The sequence below is a fragment of the Scyliorhinus torazame genome, chromosome 10, assembly GCF_047496885.1.
Source record: "Scyliorhinus torazame isolate Kashiwa2021f chromosome 10, sScyTor2.1, whole genome shotgun sequence".
Lineage (NCBI taxonomy): Eukaryota > Metazoa > Chordata > Chondrichthyes > Carcharhiniformes > Scyliorhinidae > Scyliorhinus > Scyliorhinus torazame.
In genome coordinates, this window is record NC_092716.1 from 66,217,704 (window position 1) to 66,242,568 (window position 24,865).

General features: G+C 44.4%; 1 protein-coding gene across 3 annotated transcripts in view; it reads right to left on the minus strand.

Annotated features, from left to right (window-relative positions):
• Positions 1-24,865, minus strand: part of znf423 (zinc finger protein 423) — a 512,581-nt gene that overhangs the window by 399,030 nt on the left and 88,686 nt on the right. For all 3 annotated transcript variants that reach the window (XM_072518216.1, XM_072518217.1, XM_072518215.1), the window contains exon 2: positions 14,943-15,002. In XM_072518216.1, the coding sequence (XP_072374317.1) occupies positions 14,943-15,002 (60 nt within the window). The remainder of the gene's footprint in view (positions 1-14,942; positions 15,003-24,865) is intronic.

The following is a 24,865-nucleotide window of genomic DNA, read 5'->3' on the forward strand; positions in this document are numbered from 1 at the left end:
AGAATCTCAGAGAGCACCTCCACATTAAAAACTTTACTCAGCATTTTCTTGCTTCAGCATACTTCAGAAATGAGCATATGTCAATGATGTGGAACAGTAAACGTGAATATCTTGCAGCGCAAATCAGTGGAAGTGTAACTGGTCTCTTTCATTTAACAATGATTACATTTTGTTCAAAATTAAGAATAAATTTGCTCAAGTTAGGTGAATGTTTTTGAGGAGTGGGGGGCAGAGATGGCACAGGTGTTTATCCCAATTAATGAAATGAATATCTTAAGAGAGGGATGAAATACAGGTACATATATTCAAACTGCAGGTACCCAAGCCATCGCCAAGTTCAAAGTAACGGCCCAAAAAGAAAAACATTATCCATTGCTTCAAACAATGAAAGGGAGGAAGACTGGCTAAACCTGGAATAAATAAATCACCCATTTGTTCCACAGTAAAGCCTCAACCGCTAGTAATAACGCCCTTAATATGCAGAGCTTTGCAGCTTTCTGTAGTCTCTGGGCCCTCAGGTGAATTACTTTTTGAAACAAATACACATTCCCCAGTTGGAACTAATTCCATTAGCCAAAAAAAAGGGTGCGCAGTGTTCCCTTTTTCCAATTTGACCAAATGATACCTCTTGCAAATCAGCACGGGCTGAACAGTGGCACAGTAGTTAGCACTGCTGCCTCACAGTGCCAGGGGCCCGGGTTCAATTCCAGCCTCGGGGGACTGTCTGTGTGCCATTTGTACATTCTCCCAGTGTCTGCATGGGCTTCCTCCGGAGGTGCTCCAGTTTCCTCCCACAGTCCGACGATGTGCGGATTAGGTGGATTGGTCATGTTAAATTGCCCATGGTGTCCAAAAGGTTAAGTGGGGCTATGGGGTTACAGGGATATAGTGGGGGAGTGGGCCTTGGTGGGGTGCTCGTTCAGAGGGTTGGTGCAGATCCGATTGGCCGAATGGCCTCCCTCTGCACTGTAGGGATTCTATGAACTCGCAAATCTAGATTTGCTCTTTCAGCCACAATGTATCTTAATGCAGATGTGAAAATAATATGAATCCTAAAGGTATCTGCCCAGGAAGTCTGTCTTCTGGTCAGAACTTTGAAGATTAGTGGAGAATTAAGTGGGACTGAAGTGATGGTCCCTCCGCTCCCTCACAGCATGACAAACAGTTAGCCAATTGCACATAAGATCGATTCAAGTCCGACAGTTGGATTGCTTTCCAATTGGGTGCCTGTTGGCACTGAAGAAGCCACAAGAAACATTCCACCATCAGGCTTTCCCAATTACAATTTTACAGGTTTTACCCATAAATTGCAAACAATCCAGAGTCCAAATACTGCAGAAACATTCCATAGATACAATTTTAACATATGAATACCCCATTCGACAGACTAAAAGTAAGTATATTCTATTTTGTTCTTTTAATGCTGCAGCATAACATAGACAATGATCACTAATGGTGTCAGAGAGAAACAATCTTGATTTTACGGTGAATAGTTCATGAAGAGCAATAGAAACAATGGAAGAAAAAGAATAACTTGGAAGTGAAAAGCATTTACAACAATTATAAACGTATTTATGAGTAAGACTGGCTGAATAAAAGTTGATTAAGCAATGACGGAATATTTGTGGTAACCTGCCATGCTGAAAGTAGCTGTTTCTGGACAGATTTATATTTTTATATAACATAGCAGATTGTTGTAGAAACAAGCCTGGTTCAATACAATTCTTTAGGGAAGGAAATCTACCATTGTTACCCCGCCTGGCCTACATGACTCCATACACGCAGCAATGGTGGTTGCATCTTAACTGCCCTTTGAAATGGCCTAGCAAGCCATTCATTATATCAAACTTCAATGAAGAAGTCTAATAATAAAACCAAATGGACCACCTTGGACCGACAAAAGCACCAAGTCCGACAACAGCAGACATAGCCCAGCTGACCCTGCACAGTACTCCTATCTAACATCTAGGAACATTGGAGATTGGGCAAGCATCCTTAAATGTGGCCGGAATGTGGCGACTAGGGGCTTTTCACAGTAACTTCATTTGAAGCCTACTTGTGACAATAAACAATTTTCATTTCATCATCACCAATTTAACTGTCACAGTTGCATTTGTCTATGACAGTATTAGTAGAAATAACCATCTCACAGTCCTTGTGGCAATAAAGTCCTATCTTCACTCTGAGAACACCACCATCATGGTGTGTAACACCAACACCATGCTTAACGGGCAGCACGGTAGCATAGTGGTTAGCACAGTTGGTTCAGGGTCCCAGGTTCGATTCCCGGCTGGGCCATTGTCTGTCCGGAGTCTGCACGTTCTCCCTGTGTCTGCGTGGGTTTCCTCCGGGTGCTCCGGTTTCCTCCCACAGTCCAAAGATGTGCGAGTTTGGTGGATTGGCCATGTTAAATTGCCCTTAGTGTCCAAAAAGGTTGAGTGGGGATTGCTGGGATGGGGTGGATACATGGGCTTGAATGGGATGCTCTTTGTAGGGGCCGGTGCAGATTCAATGGGCCAAATGGCCTCCTTCTGCACTGTAAATTCTATGAACTATGAAAATGTGATAGAACAGATCAAGCAACTCAAAACTGTGCACCCATAAAGTGCTATGGGCCATCAACAGCAGAACTATATCCACCAACATGTGTAACCTCTTGGCCCAGCATATCCTCACACTACCACTGCCCCAAGTTAAGGGACCAACCCTCGTTCAATAATTGTAGATCATTCCAGAAACACCAGGTGTACCAAAAATAAAAAGTGCTGAATAAAAATACCTGATGAAGGTAAAACACAGCACTGCATGCATGCAAAACAAGCTGAACAATCACACAACCAACAGATCAGATCAAAGTTCTGCAGTCCTGCCACATCCAGTCATTAAGATGGTGAGCAATCAAATAAATAGTCCAGAAAGGTTTATCTCCCATATTGCCGCATATCTTTTTTGTTATTTAATTTCTCCTGTCTCCCATCAATCACAGACCCTCCCTGTGCTCTTTTTTCACCCTTTCCCCTTTCACTTGCTTAAATTATAACATTTCTGACCTTTCCTCAGTTTTCATAAAAGACCATCAATCAAAAATATCAACTCAGTTTCTTTCTCCAAAGATGTTACCTGACCTGTTAAAGTGTTTCCAGCATTTTTTTATTTCAATATCCAACATCCCCAATATTTTGCTTTTGTATCGAGAGGAGGCAGCTCCACACACATCCCTATCCTTGAATGCTGGCAGAGCCCAGTACCTGGGTGCAAGACAATGCCAAAGCCTTTGCAACCATCTTCAGCCAACAGTGCCGAATAAATAATCCATCTCGGTCCTTTTCCAAAGTCCAGAGATCACAGATGCCAGTCTTCATGCAATTCGATTCACCTCATATATAAAGAAACAGATGAGCACATTGAGCCCTGACAATATTTTGGCTATAAATCTAAAGACTTATGTTCCATATGTAGCCTTGCCTCTAGCCAGGCTCCAACACTGGCATCTATCTACGTACATCCTGCCCACAGAAAAAGGACAAATCCAATCCTGCCAATTACTGCCTGTCAATCAACAAAGTGATGACGGTGTAACAAGCAGCACTTCATCAATGTTCATTTTGGGTTAATACCAGGATCACTTGACTTGAGCCCCAAACATGGATGAAAGAGCTAAGCTCAAGAGGTGATGAGAGAATGACTGCTCTCCACATCCAAGCAGCACTGGAATAAGTTAGGCACCAAGGAGCCAGAGTACAATTGAACTCTATGGGAATTGGGGAAAACTCTTCTGCTGCAGACATACCTAGCACAAAGAAAGATGGCTATAGTGTTGGATGCCAATCATCTCATGACATGGATACAGGAGTTCCTCAGTAAAGTGTCCTAGAGCCAAGTGTTCTCAGTTCCATCACCAATGATCATCCCTCCATCACAAGGTCAGGCGTAGGGATGCACGCTGATAATTGCAGTTTTCCGTTCCATTCACCATTCGTCAGATAATGCAGCTGTCCATGCCTGCGTGCAGCAAGACATGGACAACATTCAGGCTTGAGCTCATAAGCAGCACATAACAGTCGCACACACAAATGCTAGGTAATTGTTAACTGCATATTAATGGTATGCAGGCGTGGCCATTAACCGGTGGGTGTGTGATGATGGGTGGTTGGGGTGTTGAAATATTTCCCATTTACCTGGATGCTACAGCACCACAAGTAACGTATCCATAACCAGGTTAATGTATCCCTCTGAACCAGCATCCCATCCACCACATCAAACCTTTGCTCCATCTGCCACCAACAGACCATGGCGACAGTATGTAGCATTTAGACCACAGTAAATTGCCACAGCTTCTCCAGCAACACTTGTCAAACTCATGAGCAGCATGATAACACCACAACCTCCAAATTCACCACCCCTCAATTTTTGAACTAGATAGTCTTTCTTTACCATTGTCACCCGGGAAACGACTACGGCAAATCCAGCCCCATCGACCCTGCAAATTCCTCCTTACTGACATCTGGGGGCTTGTGCCAAAATTGGGAGAGTTGTCTCACAGACGAGCCAAGCAACAGCCAGACATAATCTTATTCACAGAATCATAAGTCACAGATAATGGCCCAGACACTACCGTCATTATACTAGAGTATGTTCTGTCTCATTGGCAGGACAGATGCAGCAGAGGTGGCAGCGGCACATTGGTATACAGTCAGGGGGCCGTCGCCCAGAGAGTCCCCAACATCAACTCTGGACCCCATGAAGTCTCATGGCATCAGGTCACACATGGCCAAGGAACCTCCTGCTGATTACCACATACCATCCCCCAAATACTCTTCTTTGTTGAATACCACTTAGAGGAAGCATTGAGAGTGGCAGGGCATAAAATGTGCCATGGTGGGTACTTAAATGTCCATCACCAAGAGTGGCTCTGTAGTACCACCACAGACCGAGCTGGACAGGTCTTAAAGGACATAGCTGGTAGACTGGAACTGCAGCAGGTAGCGAGGGAGCCAACAAGAGGGAAAAACATACTTGACCTCATCCTCACAACCTGCCCGCAGTAGATGTGTCTGTCCATGACAGTATCAGTAAGAGTGAGCACCGCACAGTCCTTGTGGAGATGTGGTCTCGGCTTCACAATCCATCATGTTGTGTGGCATTGCCACTGTGCTAAATGGGATAGACTTCAAACAGATCTAGCAACTCAAGACTGGGCAATCATGAAGTGCTGTGGGCCATCAGCAACAACAGTAATGTACTCAACCACAATCTATAATGTCATGGCCCAGCATATCCTCACTCTACTATTATCACCAAGTCAGGGGATCAACTCTGGTTCAATGAAGAGTGATTGTGGACATGTCAATAATACCAGGCATACCTAAAAATGAGATGTCAACCTGGTGAAGACACAACATAGGACTACTTGTGTGTCAAATAGCATAAGTTGTAAGTAATAGGCAGAGCTAAACGATTCCACAACCAATGGATCAGATCCAAGCTGTGCAGTCCTGACACATCCAGCCATTCATGGTGGTGGATAATTAAACAACTCACTGGAGAAGGTGGCTCCACAAATATCCCCATCCTTAACGAAGGGAGGAGCACAGCACATCAGTGCAAAAAAGATTGAAACATTCGCAACAACCTTTAGCCATAAATGTCTAGCAGATGATCCATCTTGGCCTCTTCCAGGAGTCCCCAGCATCACAGATGTCAGTCTTCAGCCAATTCAATTCACCCCCATGTAATATCAAGAAATGGTTGAGGGCACTGGATACTGCAACGGCCAAAGGTCTGACAATATTCTGGCAATAGCCCTGAAGATTTATGCTCCAGAATTTGCCACACTCCAAGCAAAGGTGTTCTACTACAGCTACCGCACTGGCATCGACCCAGCATTGTTGAAAATTGCCCAGGTTTATGTCCTGTACACAAGAAACAGGACACATCCCACCCAGCCAATTACCATCCCATTGAACAACTCTCGATCATCAGCAAAGTGATGGAAGATGTTATCAACACTGCAATCAAATGGTACTTATAAGAACATAAGAACTAGAAGCAGGAGTAGGCCATCTGGCCCCTCGAGCCTGCTCCACCATTCAATGAGATCATGGCTGATCTTTTGTGGACTCAGCTCCACTTTCCGGCCCGAACACCATAACCCTTAATCCCTTTATTCTTCAAAAAACGATCTATCTTTATCTTAAAAACATTTACTGAAGGAGCCTCTACTGCTTCACTGGGCAAGGAATTCCATAGATTCACAATCCTTTGGGTGAAGAAGTTCCTCCTAAACTCAGTCCTAAATCTACTTCCCCTTATTTTGAGGCTATGCCCCCTAGGTCTGCTTTCACCCGCCAGTGGAAACAACCTGCCCGCATCTATCCTATCTATTCCCTTCATAATCTTATATGTTTCTATAAGATCCCCCCCTCACCCTTCTAAATTCCAACGAGTACAGTCCCAGTCTACTCTACTCAACCTCTCCTCGTAATCCAACCCCTTCAGCTCTGGGATTAACCTAGTGAATCTCCTCTGCACACCCTCCAGCGCCAGTACTTCCTTTCTCAGGTAAGGAGACCAAAATTGAAAACAATACTCCAGGTGTGGCCTCAATAACACCTTATACAATTGCAGCATAACCTCCCTAGTCTTAAACTCCATCCCTCTAGCAATGAAGGACAAAATTCCATTCGCCTTCTTAATCACCTGTTGCACCTGTAAACCAACTTTTTGCCACTCATGCACAAGCACACCCAGGTCTCTCTGCACAGCAGCATGTTTTAATATTTTATCATTTAAATAATAATCCCTTTTGCTGTTATTCCTACCAAAATGGATAGCCTCACATTTGTCAACATTGTATTCCATCTGCCAGACCCTAGCCCATTCACTTAGCCTATCCAAATCCCTCTGCAGACTTCCAGTATCCTCTGCACTTTTTGCTTTACCACTTATCTTAGTGTCGTCTGCAAACTTGGACACATTGCCCTTGGTCCCCAACTCCAAATCATCTATGTAAATTGTGGACAGTTGTGGGCCCAACACTGATCCCTGAGGGACACCAATACCTACTGATTGGCAACCAGAGAAACACCCATTAATCTCCACTCTTTGCTTTCTATTAATTAACCAATCCTCTATCCATGCTACTACTTTCCCCTTAATGCCATGCATCTTTATCTTATGCAGCAACCTTTTGTTTGGCACCTTGTCAAAGGCTTTCTGGAAATCCAGATATACCACATCCATTGGCTCTCCGTTATCTACCGCACTAGTAATGTCCTCAAAGAATTCCACTAAATTAGTCAGGCACGACCTGCCCTTTATGAACCCATGCTGCGTCTGCCCAATGGGACAATTTCCATCCAGATGCCTCGCTATTTCTTCCTTAATGATAGATTCCAGCATCTTCCCTACTACCGAAGTTAAGCTCACTGGCCTATAATTACCCGCTTTCTGCCTACCTCCTTTTTTAAACAGTGGTGTCACGTTTGCTAATTTCCAATCTGCCGGGACCACCCCAGAGTCTAGTGAATTTTGGTAAATTATCACTAGTGCATTTGCAATTTCCCTAGCCATCTCTTTTAGCACTCTGGGATGCATTCCATCAGGGCCAGGAGACTTGTCTATCTTTAGCCCCATTAGCTTGCCCATCACTACCTCCTTGGTGATAACAATCCTCTCAAGGTCCTCACCTGTCATAGCCTCATTTCCATCAGTCACTGGCATGTTATTTGTGTGTTCCACTGTGAAGACCGACCCAAAAAACCTGTTCAGTTCCTCAGCCATTTCCTCATCTCCCATTATTAAATCTCCCTTCTCATCCTCTAAAGGACCAATATTTACCTTAGCCACTCTTTTTTGTTTTATATATTTGTAGAAACGTTTACTATCTGTTTTTATATTCTGAGCAAGTTTACTCTCATAATCTACCTTACTCTTCTTTATAGCTTTTTTAGTAGCTTTCTGTTGCCCCCTAAATATTTCCCAGTCCTCTAGTCTCCCACTAATCTTTACTACTTTGTATGCTTTTTCCTTCAATTTGATACTCTCCCTTATTTCCTTAGATATCCACGGTCGATTTTCCCTCTTTTCCTTCCTTTTTGTTGGTATAAACCTTTGCTGAACACTGTGAAAAATCGCTTGGAAGGTTCTCCACGGTTCCTCAACTGTTTCACCATAAAGTCTTTGCTTAGCTAGCTCTTCTCTCATCCTATTGTAATCTCCTTTGTTTAAGCACAAAACACTAGTGCTTGATTTTACCTTCTCACCCTCCATCTGTATTTTAAATTCCACCATATTGTGATCACTCCTTCTGAGAGGATCCCTAACTATGAGATCCTGAATCAATCCTGTCTCATTACACAGGACCAGATCTAGCACCGCTTGTTCCCTCGTAGGTTCCATTTCATACTGTTCTAGGAAACTATCGTGGAGACATTCTATAAACTCCTCCTCAAAGCTGCCTTGACTGACCTGGTTAAACCAATTGACATGTAGATTAAACTCCCCCATGATAACTGCTGTACCATTTCTACATGCATCAGTTATTTCTTGGTTTATTGCCTGCCCCACCATAATGTTACTATTTGGTGGCCTATAGACTACTCCTATCAGTGACTTTTTCGCCTTACTATTCCTGATTTCCACCCAAATGGATTCAACCTTATCCTCCATAGCACCGATGTCATCCCTTACTGTTGCCCGGATGTCATCCTTAAATAACAGAGCTACACCACCTCCCTTACCATCCACTCTGTCCTTCCGAATAGTTTGATACCCTCGGATATTTAACTCCGAGTTGTGACCATCCTTTAACCATGTTTCAGTAATGGCCACTAAATCATATTCATTCACGATGATCTGCGCCATCAACTCATTTACCTTATTCCGAATACTACGAGCATTCAGGTAAAGTACACTTATGTTGGCTTTTTTACCTCTGTTCTGAATCTTAACACCTCGATCAGTAACCTCTCCTAAGTTATATATCCTCTTAACCTTTCTCCTAATTTTCCTTGTCGGTGAACCCATATCTTCATGTAACAACCTGCCGCGTCGCTTACCATTAATGTTTTCACTTCCCGTTTTATTCCTTTTAGTATTCCTGGTCCTATTCACTGTACCTTGTACTGTCGCCCTTTTTGATTTTTGACTATGGCTTCTCTGCCTTACACTTTCCCCCTGACTGCCTATTGTTTCTGTCCCTGTTTTACTACTTCCAACTTCCTGCATCTGTTCCCATTCCCTTGCCACATTTGTTTAAACTCTCCCCAACAGCTCTAGCAAACTCCCCCCCCTAGGACATCGGTTCCAGTCCTGCCCAGGTGCAGACCGTCCGGTTTGTACTGGTCCCACCGCCCCCAGAACCAGTTCCAATGCCCCAGGAATTTGAATCCCTCCTTCTTGCACCATCTCTCGAGCCACGCATTCATCCTCTCTATCCTGACATTCCTACTCTGACTAGCTCATGGCACTGGTAGCAATCCCGAGATTACTACCTTTGAGGTCCTACTTTTTAGTTTAACTCCTAACTCCCTGAATTCAGCTTGTAGGACCTCGTCCCGTTTTTTACCTATATCGTTGGTGCCTATGTGCACCACGACAGCTGGCTGTTCACCCCCCCCCCCCCCCCCCCCCGAATGTCCTGCAGCCGCTCCGACACATCCTTGACCCTTGCACCAGGGAGGCAACATACCATCCTGGAGTCTCGATTGCATCCGCAGAACCACCTGTCTATTCCCCTTACAATTGAGCCCCTATCACTATAGCCCTGCCATTTGTCTTCCTGCCCAGCTGCGCAGCAGAGCCAGCCACGGTGCCATGAACCTGGCTGCTGCTGCCTTCCCCTGGTGAGCCATCTCCCTCAACAGTATCCAAAGCGGTATATCTGTTTTGCAGGGAGATGACCGCAGAGGACACCTGCACTGCCTTCCTACTCTTGCTCTGTCTTTTGGTCACCCATTTTCTATCTTCCTCAGTACCTTTCACCTGTGGCGTGACCAACTCACTAAACGTGCTATCCACGACGTCCTCAGCATCGCAGATGCTCCAAAGTGAGTCCGTCCGCAGCTCCAGAGCCGTCAAGCGATCTAGCAGGAGCTGCAACTGGACACACTTCTTGCACGTGTAGGAGCCAGGGACAGTGGACGTGTCCCTGAGCTCCCACGTCGCACACGAGGAGCATGACACGGGTCTGAGATCTCCTGCCATGTCTTAAACCTTCGGTTAACTTCAACAATTACAATTTCCCCAAAATAAATAAATAAATAAACAACTTAGAGAAGAAAAAAATATATACCAATGAAAAGAAAAAGAAAAGAGAAACACTACTTACCAGTCACTTACCAGGGATAAAAAGCACTTCCTCCCCCCGCCAAGCTTCGAATTCCCACCTAGATTCAAATTCCCAAACTCACTCTTGGTTCTGTCTCACTCTGGCTGTGTCTTCTCTGGCTCACTGGGAGAACTCACTGGGAGTGAGTTTACAAGTTGCTCTTTTTAAATTGTCCTGAATTGACTCCCCTCCCCCACTGATTTGATTCAATTCCCACCTAGATTCAAATTCCCAAACTCACTCTTGGTTCTGTTTCACTCTGGCTGGGTCTTCTCTGGCTCACTGGGAGAACTCACTGAGAGTGAGTTTATAAGTTGCTCTTTTTAAATTGTCCTCAGCAACTCAGTAATAACCTGCTAATGGACACTCAGTTTGGGTTCCACCAGGGTCACTCAGGTCTTGACCTCATTACAGCCTTGATTCAAACATGGACAAAAGAGCTGAATACTAGAGGGGAGGTGAAAGTGACTGTCCTTAACATCAAGGCAGCATTTGACCGAATATTGCATCAAAGAGTCCTGGCAAAACTAGAGTCAATGGGAATAGGGGGGAAATTCTCCACTGGTGCCAGTTATACCTGGCACAAAGGAAGATGGTTGTGATGATTGGAGATCAGTCATCTCAGCTCCAGGACATCACCGCAGGAGTTCCTCAGGGAGTGCTGCTGCATCAATGACCTTCCTTTCATTGTCAGGTCAGGTGTGCGGATGCTCGCAGCTGACTGCACAATGTTCAGCACCATTCGCGAACTACTTCAATATTGGAGGAATCGTGTCCAAATACAGAAAGACCTGGACAACATCCAGCTTGGGCTCACTAGTGGCATGTAGCATTCATGCCAGGCAATGACTATCTCCAACAAGAAAGGATCTAGCCATTGCCCTTGACTTCCAATTACCATCACTGAATCCCCCACAATAAACATCTGGGGGTTACCAGAAACTGAACTAGCCACATAAATACTGTGATTACCAGAGCAGGACGAAGGCTAGGAATCCTGTGACAGGTAACTCACCTACTGACCCCCAAAGCCTACCCACCACCTACAAGATACAAATCAGGAGTGTAGTGGAATACTCTCTACTTGCCTGGATGAAAGTAGCTCCAACACTCAAGAAACTCAACATCATCCAGGGCAAAGCAGCACGCTTGATTGTTACCTGTTCCACAAACATTCAATCCCTCCACCAACGACAAACAGTGGCAGCCGTGTGTATCATCTACAAGATGTACTGTAGGATCTCAGCAAGGTTCCTTAGGCAGCACCTTTCAAACCTACGACCACTACCATCTATTTATAAGGACAAGAGTAGCAGATACCTGGGAAGGTCACCATCTGGAAGTTCCCCAGTGTTATGGGCCAGGGTTTAGAGAACCCCAAAGTGTATAATGGAGTTCACCTGGCCCACAACTTTTACTAGATTGTGGTATGGGGAGCACACGGCCCCTCTACAGGTGTGGTACAGCAGAAATGGAAAAATATATTTTTAAAGCAAAACAATGTTTATTCTTTGAACTGAAGTTAACCTTTTTAAAACATAGAGTGAACATCTTAGCAACCATTAATTCAAATACAACCCCCAAAGAATACTAAGTAATCCTTAATAACTTCCCAAACATCCAGAAAACAGAAGAAACACCTTTTAACAGAAGCACATTAGGTTTACATTCACTACTGAGAACATTTATAATTCTGAATTCACCAAATGATCAAGAGATAGTCTTTTCATGGCAGTGAGATCAACAGTACACCTGCTCTGTCTGGCTTCAGCTCCAACACTGAAAACGAAACCAAAAACACACCCTGCAGCAAACAGCTTAAAACGAAAGTAAAAAGCTGACAAACAGCCCAGCTCCACCCACTCTCTGACATCACTGCAGTAATATGAGCAGCCAAACATTTCTTAAAGCGACATTCTCATGACACCCAGCAAGTCATTCACCATCTTGACTTGGAAATACATCACTGTTCCTTCACTGTCTCTGGGTCAAAATCCTGGCATTCCCTCACTAACAGCACTGTGAATGTACCTACATCTCAGGGATTGCAGCGGTTCAAAAAGGCAGTTCACCACCACCTTCTGATGGGTAATAAATGACAGTACCTTCACCACATGGATTACAGTGGTAGCAATCGAAGGTTATTCAAATTTATTAGAACTACTACAATTAGAAGGTAACACTTCTCAAGATTAAATTAGAGATAGGCAATAGCTGGCTTGGTAACTTCATTTCAGTTAAAATGAAGCTATATACTTTCTTCCTCCTCAAAATGAAGAGTATGGCAGAAGAGAACAAAATGTCATTTTAATTTTCTTTAAAATCGTACTCCAGCTCCTGACCCAGCTTTTCTCGATCATTATGCCACATGCTGCCTGTGACATGTGGCCCTATACCTGATGATCAACACGCAGTCACAGTTTGTTTTAAATCATCCCACACTTTGAATTCCACAACTAGTTAAAAAAACAAATCACATCACAAACCATAATTTTACAATATTCCAAACAAACACACCTAAGGTCATGTTCTCCTTCTGCAAACTTAATTTTATTTTCCAAACAACTCATGGTAGGGACTTCAGTGTTCTAAATATCTGAATTTGCAACACTCAATTTTTGTCTCCTGACTTTTAATGTTTACCCCTCTCTCCTCATCAAAAAACACCCTCCATTTTGAACATAAGAAATAGTAGTAGGTCATTCAACCTATAAAGACTGCTCTGTCATTCAATAAGATCATAGCTGACCTGATTGTTACCTTAACTCAACTTTGCCTGCCCTCCATTACGCTCTACTCCCTTGTCAATCAAAAATCTGCTAACTCAGCCTTGAATATATTCAATGACCCAGCCTCCACTGCTCAGTGAGAAAGGGAATACCAAACACCAACAATTCTCTGGTAAGAAATTCCTCTTCATCTCAGTCTTAAATGGGTGATCTGTAATTTTGAAACTGTGTCCCCTGGCTCTAGATTCCAGCACGGGAGGAAACATCCTCTCAGCATCAAGCCCCCTCACAATCTTTATCACCTCCAATTTTCAATTCACCTTTTCAATTCCAATGAGAATCGGCCCAACTTACCTTCCCTCATAAGACAAACCCAGAAATTGACTGGTGAACCTCCTCTGAACTGCTTCCAATGTAAGTATGTCCCACCTTAAGGTTTGTACACAGCGCTTGCAATATGGTATCACCAATGCCTTGTATAACTGTAGCAACACTTCCCTATGTTTATACTCCATCCCCCTTGCAATAAAAGCCAACATTCCGTTAGCCTTCCTAATTACTTGCTCTCTTTGCATGGTGACTTGTGAGACTCATGTACAAGGACACCTAGATCCCCCAATAATGTAGCACTCAGTAGTCTCTCTTTATTTAAGTAATATATTTTTTCTAGCAATCTATTGCCAAAGAGGACAAACTCACATTTTCTCACATTATACTCCATCTGCCAATCTTTTGCCCACTGACTTAATCTATTAGTACCTGATGTGTTGGGTGTTCTAGATCACATACAGGTCACCAACACTTGAAGTAGTGCAACACTATTTTATTAAAAGGTTAACCATTTAAACATACTTGAACTGTGGGTAAATACGATACCAGCTTTAACTAAAGACCTTTGCCTTGTCCTAACCAGTTGATGCACTCAGCACATGGTGAATGTCTGTGTTGCAGGCTGTGAGCTCTGTCCTCCGAGCTAGCTGCTACTCGAGTGAGCAGGAACTCTGATGTCCCCTGTCTTTATAGTGCGTGTGCTCTCACTGGTGATTGGCTGCCGTGTTGTGCATGTTGATTGGTCCCACTGTGTGTCCATCAGTGTGTGTCTGCACCATGATATACTGGTGTATATTATGACAGTACCCATTTTCAAACTCTTTGCATTCTCTTCGCAACTCACTTGAACGCCTAGCTTTGCTTTCTCAGCAAATTTGCTACAATAGAATCAGACCTTTATCCGAATCATTAAGATAAACCGTAAATAGTTGGTCAATACATTCAAAGTTGTTTTCCTTTAAAACATTTTGACTACCATGTAGGTATACAAGTGATTAAACCACAGGACTAGTCACACAAGTAAATCCCTGTTGTACCTATGTGATGGTAGCTCTAAAAAGGTTAAGACCCAACTTTATATTACACTTATTCGAAAAAGTATGTGTCCGTCCGTCCCGGCCAAAATGTGTTTATTCGGAGAAGAGTTTCAATTTTTTTTGAATTCAATGTTCAGGACATGGAGTCCTTAACCACCATTCAGGAAAATAAATAATTCTGTGATGTGGTCAACCAAGATTAATTGATAGCATGATTTCTCGTGTATCTCCAAAGGTAAAGAAATTCTACAAAACTGAAGCCAACATGACTGAATAGAAATTCACAAAGTTACTTTGGATCAGTTGTCATCAGGAGAACCAAATCTTCCAGTTAAATTGTCAATTAATGGAACAACACTACATTAACTGTTGAAGAGGACAGATGACATCCCAATAAATTATTCAAGAGAGATTGTCACACGGCACAGCAACAATTTTATTTGGACTCTAAGCTGTATACAACTTCTTAAAACTGTTTCTACATCATACTGCACAATATTAATGATGTGATGTTACCTGTGCGTTCAGTTGTTGAGTCCCAATTTAAATCAAATTCTGAAGACTCGCTTTCTTCAACTGGAAAAAAGAAGAAAGCTAGTTATGTTCTTATTCATTCCCCGAACGCTACAGTAGTCAACAGGTGAGGCATGAAATTCAATACCCTCTTTAGTTTGCAAATGTCATTCAAAAGTGTGTACTGTTATATCTGCCATATCAAGAAACCAACTCTACTGTGGAAACTCAAATACAAAAGAAAGAAACCTCAGTCAAAAGATGAATTGAAACATACATACATTTGTTCCTTTTATACATCACAAATTAATAGTTAACAGCAGCTGGGCAGCCCAAAAAGTGACTATACGCATGCACTGACATTGGTAGGCTTTGCCCTCCAAGAAAATGTTTTTTTTTTTTTTTAAACAGAAGAATGATTCAAGATGTACTATTTCCCAACAAAATTACAATCAAATGAGTCACTTCTAACACTTCTGCAGAGACAATATCCCAATGCGCGGGTGGCCAATTCTGAGACAGCCTACCCGAGAGAAGCACTGGGTAGAATCGCTCCAGTCCTGCGAAGGGTGACTTGAAAGCGAGAGCAAGACGGGTCAGTAGCTGCTGCGGACAAGTACCCAGAGGTGCAAGCTCAGCAAGTACCTGGAGGCAGTTTTGCAAGCATTTATTGCCCATTCCCAACTTGAGAAGTTGGTGATGAACCTCCGCCTTGAGCTGCTGCAGTCCATGTGGTTTAGGTATACCTACAGTGCCAGTGAGTAGGGAATTCCTGGATTTTAACCCTTGAGATAATGAAAAAGCAGTAATTTTCAGTCAGGATTTGGAAGGGAACATGAAAGTTGTGGTGGTCCCTTGCACCTGCTGCCCATATAATGTAAAATAATTTTTACTGTGGCTCCTTACCAAATGCCTTTTGGAAATCCAAGTATACTGCATCCACTGGTTCCTTTTGATCTACCCTGCCGCCAGTTACATCCTCAAAATAATGTAGCAGGCTTGTCAAACTCAATTTCGCTTTCATTAAATCATGCTAACTCTGCCACAGTACATGATGGGCGCATGTAACGGAAACATTTCTAAGTGTAATTCTGGGCACGATTGGCGCAGTGTTTCTCGACGGTCACATTAGCGAGATCACAGCCCATATTTAACGGTACTTAGTGCCGGAAATGAGCCCCCACAAACATCTCGCCATTACTTGCTCTCTCGTCATCTTATTCGACAGACTCGCACTTCAGCATCTCGCCATTATCAAGGAGGGGTTGCTTTTAAACACCTCCTCACCACTCAATCCGAGTAAACACACCAAGTATGGCAGCGCGCAGACCTGTTCCTCGCTTTGGCAACGCCAACCTGGCCAGGCTTCTCGACGTTGTGGATGCAAGACGGAACATCCTGTTCCCCCGAGGGAGACGGAGGACGAGCAACAGGGTCATCAATACCACCTGGGAGAGGACTGGCAGCATCTGTCGGTGCATACAGCATGACCAGGAGGACCACCACACAATGTCGGAAGACCAACGACCTCCACCGAGCTGCAATGTTATGTTACCATCTCTCTAGCATCAATTAGAGTGCCACCTCTCAAGTTCCCAAACACCACAAATCACAGGCTGAAACCTTGCACCCTCCCCACATCCGATCATAGTGCTTGCTCCTCAGAACCCCTTGGCAGCCACCAGCACAACTCTCCATATCCAGATGCAGTGCCCGTACATGTCATCTATTATAGAGCCACCCCAAGACCGGGGGGGGGGGGGGGGGGGGGGGGGGGGGGGGGGGGGGGGGGGGGGGGGGGGGGCGCAGGGTTGACCGAGGAGGGAGCACTCACCGCCAGAAAAGAGATTGGTCTGCACCGCAACAGTGAGGATCTACTGCCCCTTCACCCCGAAGTCCTGACTCAAGCGAGTACTTCATGTCAGGCAAAATGATCCTTCCCTCTCAATGACCACATGTCCATTGTCCCACAGGGTCTCCATTTGTTGGGGCAGGTCATCTGAAGTAGTCGCCACTCCCCCTCACCCCACCCAAGGGACCACAAGTCAGCCTCTGTGGGACCGACATAAACAGCCATCTTGTTAGATCTAAGGAATTGGAGGAGAGAGACCGACAATCAATTAAGGCTTCCACCCCAGGACCCTCAAATTCCCCCTGGCCTCCCCCACCCTTAAATCTCCTGTCTTCTCTCAAGAGTGCTATCCATTGAGCTAGTTGTGCTGGAAAACGTCACTCTGCACACTCACCCCTGGCCACAGGAGCCCCTGGATCCCAGACCCATGCCGGGAACATTAGGGAAACCGTGCTCAGGTGTCCTTCTCTGATCCAAACCCTCACCCTTTGGTCATGAGGATATCCCCAGTGCTGAAGCTCAGTTCTCGAGTATTTGATTGTTGGCTGCTGCTTCTATGGTGCTGACACTTCTAGAGTTCAGGCAAACTGTTCAGGCTTCAAAGTTTGATTAAAATGCAATGCAATAGTGACGGCATGGTAATGCAGTGGTTAGCACCGCTGCCTCATGGCACCGAGGACCCGGGTTCAATCCAGGAGCCGGGTCACTATCTGTGTGGAGTTTGCACAGTCTCCCTGTGTCTGCGTGGGTCTCACCCCCCACAACCCAAAGATGTGCAGGCTAGGTGAATTGCCCATGCTAAATTGCCCCGTAAAGAATTGGGCACTTTAAATTTATTTTTTTTAAAGAGATGCAATGCAATAATCATCGTCTGAGACATGGTACATGTGCAGACGAGAATCCACTTGAGGATATTTTGTTTATTAAACGGTCAACAATAACAAAGATTTGAAAATTAACTACGTAACATTCCACATATCACACTAACCATCAAACTACAAGGAAACATAATTCCATATGTCATCTAATTTTCACAAAACACACAATATCACCCCTCCAGGTTCCTCAATAGAAATGGAGGACAAGTCTGAGAATGCATTATCAGGTCTAGAACTTTGTCGAAGAAATTATGTATCCATCAATGTATCGTTTCCCCCCTTTCCCTTACAGTGGACCTGCATCCCTGGAAAGCCGCTTGGCGAGCCAACCATCAGAAGGTTGCACTGACATGGAGCATAGCAGGCGAGGGAGAGAAAGCAAAAACCATATCCCCCTCTCCAGCACTGACAACGCCCTGGTCGTTGTCCAAACGCCCAATCGTTCCAATGACTCCCAGGCCACAAGGCAGGGCGAGCTGTAACTGGCAAATAAATAAACCGCAGTTGCATGGTATCCATCATACAATTCCCCACCCCCACAAACATAGAACAAAAGGAAAACAAGAAACACCAGCGACCTGGACGGCTTCCATAACGGGAGCAGCAGATGGCTACTGAACATAACAAGTCACCAGTAGTTAATTCAAGTGTCCCGACACCTCGGGGCTGTGCAGTCGAGCCGGCCTGCCACCCGTCCTCTCCTGCAGCATCGGCATCTGATCTTCCATTCCCACCCTGTCCGAGGACCGGGCCGCAGGAACTCAAAGGGCATTAACAGGTGACCCACAAGACAAAAACAGAGTACACAGTCAACACAAAATAGACCTTTGGAAACATCCACTGACTACTCGAGCAAGTTCTCCTACATCCTCAGCCCGGCAGTAGGCCCACCAAAATCCTCCCACCACCGCACTTTAGGTAGAGACCGAAATGCAACAACCTCTTCCTTCCTCTCAGCTACAGCAGCCTCCAGAGGGACGGCATGGTGGCAAGTGGTTAGCACTGCTGCCTCACAGCTCCAAGGACCCGGGGCTGGTTTAGCACAGGGCTAAATCGCTGGCTTTGAAAGCAGACCCAGGCAGGCCAGCAGCACGGTTCGATTCCCCGAACAGGCGCCGGAATGTGGCGACTAGGGGCATTTCACAGTAACTTCATTTGAAGCCTACTTGTGACAATAAGCGATTTTCATTTCATTTCATTTCTGGGCTAAATCGCTGGCTTTTAAAGCAGACCAAGGCAGGCCAGCAGCATGGTTCAATTCCCGTACCAGCCTCCCCGAACAGGCGCCGGAATGTGGCGACTAGGGGCTTTTCACAGTAACTTCATTGAAGTCTACTTGTGACTATAAGCGATTTTCATTTCATTTCATTCATTTTCAATTCCGGCCTCGGGTGACAGTGCATGTGGGGAGTTTGCACTTTTGCCTCGTGTCTGCATGGGTTTCCTCCGGGTGCTCTGGTTTCCTCCCACAGTCCAAAGAAGTGCAGGTTAGGTGGATTGGCCATGCTAAAATGACCCTTAGTGTCCAAAACGTTAGGAGGGGTTACTAGATTACGGGGATAGGGTGGAGGCGTGGGGATAAGTGGGTGCTCTCAGCAAAGAAGGACAAAGTGATTGATTAAGAAGGGGAAAGTACAGTACGAAAGTAAGCTTGCAGGGAACATAAAGACTGACACTAAAAGTTTCCATAGATATGTGAAGAGAAAGACATTGGTAAAGAGAAATGTGGGACCCCTACAGACAGAAACAGGGGAATGCATAATAAGGGGCAAAGAAATGGCTGAGCAATGGAATACATACTTTGGTTTTGTCTTCACAAAAGAGGACACAAATCAAATACCAGAAATATTGGAGAATGAAAGGTTTTGTGAGAGGGAAGAACTGAGGGAGATCAACATTAGTAGAGAAATGGTGCTGGGAAATTAGTGGGATTGAAGGCGGATAAATTCCCAGGGCCTGAGAATCTGCATCCTGGAGTGCTTAAGGCGGTGGCTCTGGAAATAGTGGATGCATTGGTGGTCATCTTCCGGGATTCTATACTCTGGGACAGTCACTGCAGATTGGAGGGTAGCTCATGTCACTCCAATATTCAAAAAGGGAGGTAGAGAGAAAGCAAAGAATTATAGATCAGTTAAGCATAACATCAGTAGTGGGGAAAATTCTTGAATCCATTATCAAGACATTATAGTGGAACATTTAGAAAGCAGTCAGTCAGCATGGATTTTTGAAGGGGAAATCATGCTTGACAAATCTGTTGGAATTCTTTGAAGATGTAACCAGTTCAGTTGACATGGGGAGCCAGTCGATGTGGTATATTTGGACTTTCAGAAGGCGTTTTGAAGGTCCCGCATAAGAGTTTATTCTTCAAAATTAAAGCGCATGGGATTGGGGGAAGTGTATTGAGGTGGATAGAAAACTGGTTGGCAGAGAGGAAACAGAGTAGGAATTAATGGGTCCTTTTCAAATTGGCAGGCAGTGTAACTAGTGGGAGTGCCACAGGGATCGGTGCTGGGACCCCAGCTATTCACAATATATGTTAATGATTTGGATGAGGGGGACAAAATGTTAACATCTCAAAGTTTGCAGATGATACCAAGTTGGGTGGGAGGGTGAACTGTGACGAGGATGCAGGGATCTTACAGCATGATCTGGACAGGTTGGGCAAGTGGGCAAATCAATGGCAGATGCAGTAAAATTTGGATAAGTGTGAGGTAATTCACTTTGGAAGTAAAAACAGGAAGGCGGGTTACTACCTAAATGGTTGTAAATTGGGAGAGGGGAGTGTGCGGCGGGGCCTGGGTGGCCTTGTGCACCAGTCGCTGAAGGTAAGCATGCAGGTGCAGCAGGCAGTAAAGAAGGCTAATGGTATGTTGGCCTTCATTGCAAGAGGTTTCGAGTACAGAAGCAGGGATGTGTTGCTGCAATTCTGCAGGGCCTTAAGTGAGGCCACACCTAGACTATTGCTTTGACAAAGGGTCATCTGGACTCGAAACTTTAGCTCTTTTCTTTCCCTACAGATGTTGCCAGACCTGCTGAGATTTTCCAGCATTTTCTCTTTGGTCCTAGAATATTGTGCGCAGTTTTGGTCTCCTTTTCTGAGGAAGGATGTTCTTGCTCCCGAGGGAGTGCAGCGAAGGTTTACCAGACTGATTCCAGAGATGACGGGACTGTCATATGAGGAGAGATCGACTAGGTTGGGATTGTTCTCACTGGAGTTCAGACGAATGAGGGAGGGATCTCATAGAGACTTGTTATTCTAACAGGACTAAACAGGGTAGATGCAGGGGAGTTGTTCCCAATGACGGGTGTGTCCAGAACCAGGGGTCACAGTCTGAAGATTCAGGGTAAACCATTTCGGACAGAGATGAGGAGACATTTCTTCACCTAAAGAGTGGTGAGCCTGTGGAATTCATTACCACAGGAAGTAGTTGATGCTAAAACATTGAATATATTCAAGAGGCGGCTAGATATAGCACGTGGGGAAAAAGGATCAAAGGCTATGGGGCGAAAGCAGGATTAGGCTATTAGCAGTTTGCATTCTAAAATCCAGACCAGATTTTCCAAATCGATACTTTTAAACAAAGTTTGTGCTCCACTTTTAACAACGAATCTGATCCAGGATTTCACACCAACCCCTTTAGGATGTATTTGTCTTTACTGCTGTGCAAACTGTTCGCAATTGCTTTAACTCTCAATTCCTAGACTGCATTAACATGACATCAAATGTTTCATCGACCTCTGAAGTCTGGTGTCCAACTTTAAATCTAGCTTCTGCAAATTCCGTCTTACTCAAAACACTTTGTTTGCTCTTCCTTGAATTCTTCTGAGCAATATTCTGGTTTCTGTTCTCCTAACTTTAAGACATTCTTTCTGTCCTAATTCACTTGTTTTCTGGATTGTATCTTGTTCCTTCGGAAGCTTGCAGCTTTGCCCAGACAGGCACCGAGTGTGGCGACTAGGGGATTTTCACAATAACTTCATTGCAGTGTTAATGTAAGCCTACTTGTGACACTAATAAAGATTGATAGTTGCTAAACAACCCCCATATAGGGGCAGCACAGTGGTTAGTACTACTGCCTTACAGCGCCAGGGAACTGGGTTCAATTCCGGCCTTTGGTGATTGTGTGGAACTTTCGCCCCGTGTCTTCATGGGTTTCCTCCGGATGCTCCAGTTTCCTCCCACAGTCCAAAGATGTGCTGGTTTGATGGATCAGCCATGCTACATTGTCCCTCAGTGTCCAAAGATATGTGGGGTTACGGGGATAGGGTGGAGGAGTGGGCCTCGGCAGAGTGCTCTTTCAGAGGGTCCATGCAGAGTCGAGTGGGCCTCCTTATGCACTGTGGCAATTCCATAATTCTACACTTTAACCTTTTATTTATTATTCACACTGTAGCCTTCTCTAAGCACAATAGAAACACACCTGGATAGGACAACACACCTGGATAGGACAGCACTGCTGCCTCACGGCATCGAGGTCCCAGGTTCGATCCCGGCCCTGGGTCACTGTCCATGTGGAGTTTGCACATTCTTCCTGTGCTTGCCTGGGTTTCACTCCCACAACCCAAAGATGTGCAAGGTAGGTGATTTGGCCACGCTAAATTGCCCCTTAATTGGAAAAAATTAATTGGGTACTCAAAATTTATTTTTTTAAAATACAGCTGGAAATTAATCAACTCCCAGGCATACAAACACCTTTGTCCAGCATTAATCTAACTACACGTTTTACACTTCCAGACACAGAAACATTAATCTCACTTAAAACTATACCCTATTTTTTTTATTTACGAATACAAATATACATCCCTTAAAACTACCTTTGTTTTCCAAACAAATTCTCTTTTTCTCAGCAATGGGCGGTACATCAAAATTATTTTATTTCTATTTGTGCCACAAGTTGTCTGCCTTGATATGATAAAGTGCCTTTAACTTTTACCAATTTGGCTTGATATGTATGGCCTTATTTACTGAAACAGTATCACTGTTAAATTCTGTCTCTTACTGTCACTTTGTTTACGCTACTTAGCTTCCAACCTTGACTTTTGATCTATGGTTTCCAAAACCATAGACCCACTGCATTTTCCTCAAATGACGGCATGATAGCACAGTGGTTAGCACTGTTGCTTCATAGCGCCAAGGTCCCAGGTTCGATTCCTGCTTGGGTCACTGTCTGTGCAGAGTCTGAACGTTCTCCGTGTCTGCGTGGGTTTCTTCCGGGTGCTCCGGTTTTCTTCCACAAGTCCCGAACGTTAGGTAAATTGGACATTCTGAATTCCTCCTCAGTGTACCAAATAGGCGCCTGAATGTGCCGACAAGAGGATTTTCATAGTAACTTCATTGCAGTGTTAATGTAAGCCTCCTTGTGACACTAATAAAGATTATTATTATAACAGCTCAGTGTCTGTTACAGATTAACTGATTGTGATGAGTCAACAACTTTTTAGCATTTATTTCCCATCCCTAATTTTCAGAGGTGGGGATAATTAACAATCTTCTTAAGCCAAGTAGTTTGTTCAGCGAATTCAGAAGGCACATTGCAGTGGATCTGAAGTTACATAAAGATCAAACTAGTTAAGGACGGCAGACTTCCTTTCCGAAAGAGCATTACTGATTCAGATAGGTTTTTATGACAATTAGTTACATGGTCACCATCGCTGATTGTAGTTTGTAAAAATATTTATTTCAGGAATTGATTTTTTTTTATATAAAAGATCCCCAGCTGTCATGGTAGGCTCTGAATTCAGCTCCAGAGCATTAATCCAGGCCTCTGGATTGCAGCTGCTGCTTGCCACTACTCCTACTTGTAGATACTCCTACCAGGAGATCTGCTGTCCAGATATTCGATGCTCAGACATCCAGTGTAGTTCAACTGCAACCACTCTGTGATATCAGTCATTTCATTGCACGTAGCTCTTTCTGCTGCCCTCCACTTTGCCCTCTAGAAGAGAACTGATCAAATGGCCGAGATACTGACATTTTCTTTTCTGGATGCCACTTGCAATTTCAACTATCGCTGGATTACTAGTCCAGTAACATAAACCACAATTACACTGTACCCAATTATTATGGATAACTCATTTTCTATTGCTTCAAGTGACTACCAGAATAGCAAAACAAAAACGAGGCAGCACTTCGTCTTTTTCCATCTAAATCCCGAGATTACGAATAGAATTTTGGATTAAGGTTTTTAATTACAATTTTTGTCCAACTACTTGTTGGGGGTGGGGAATCCTCTGCTTTCATGCCTTTGCTGAGCTCTAATCAAGCCAGATGATTTACCATTTTACCTAATTCCAAACCTCACTCCACCCCCACCTGCCTTGCCCTGTGCATTCCAGATTCTAACCACTCATTGTATTTGACGTTTTCCTTGCCACTTCTTTGAATCACCTCAAACCAGTGCCCTCTGGTTCTTGATCCATCGTCAACAGGAACAGTTTCTCCCATCTACTCTGTCCAGGCCCCCCTCATGATTTTGTACACAAACATGAACATGAACAGCTCGGGTTATCATCATAGAATTTACAGTACAGGAGGCTATTCGGCCCATCAGGTCTGCACCGGCTCTTTGAAAGAGCACCCCACCCAAGTCCACATCTCCACACTATCCCCATAACCCAGTAACCCCACCCAACACTAAGGGCAATTTTGGACACGGGCAATTTAGCATGCCCAATACACCTAACCTGCGCATCTTTGGACTGGGGGAGGAAACCGGAGCACCCGGAGGAAACCCACGCAGACATGGGGAGAACGTGCAGACTCCGCACAGACAGTGAACCAATCCGGGAATCTAACCTGGGACCCTGGAGCTGTGAAGCAATTGTGCTAACCACCATGCTACCGTGCTGCCTTGTTCCTTGTAGGGGAACTGTTTGGCCTCTCTCACTCTCTACCCTCCCACGCCATCGCCACTATCCCTCCCCACCAAACACCCAATACTATAACAAAAACTTGAAAATCATCTAAGGAATTAGTGGTATGAATCACCACCCAACATTTCTATGGCATTGAGTACTGTGGCAGCCGTGCACTGCTCAGAAATGACCAATAGCTTTATATATTTTTCAAAATGACAAAGTAGTGCTCTCCATTATGACATGTCAATTGAGAGGGTCACTTATTGATGCCTGCCTTGTAATTTCACCAAGGCTGAGGATAGAAAGAACTTACACTAACATTTAACTTAGCTGGACCT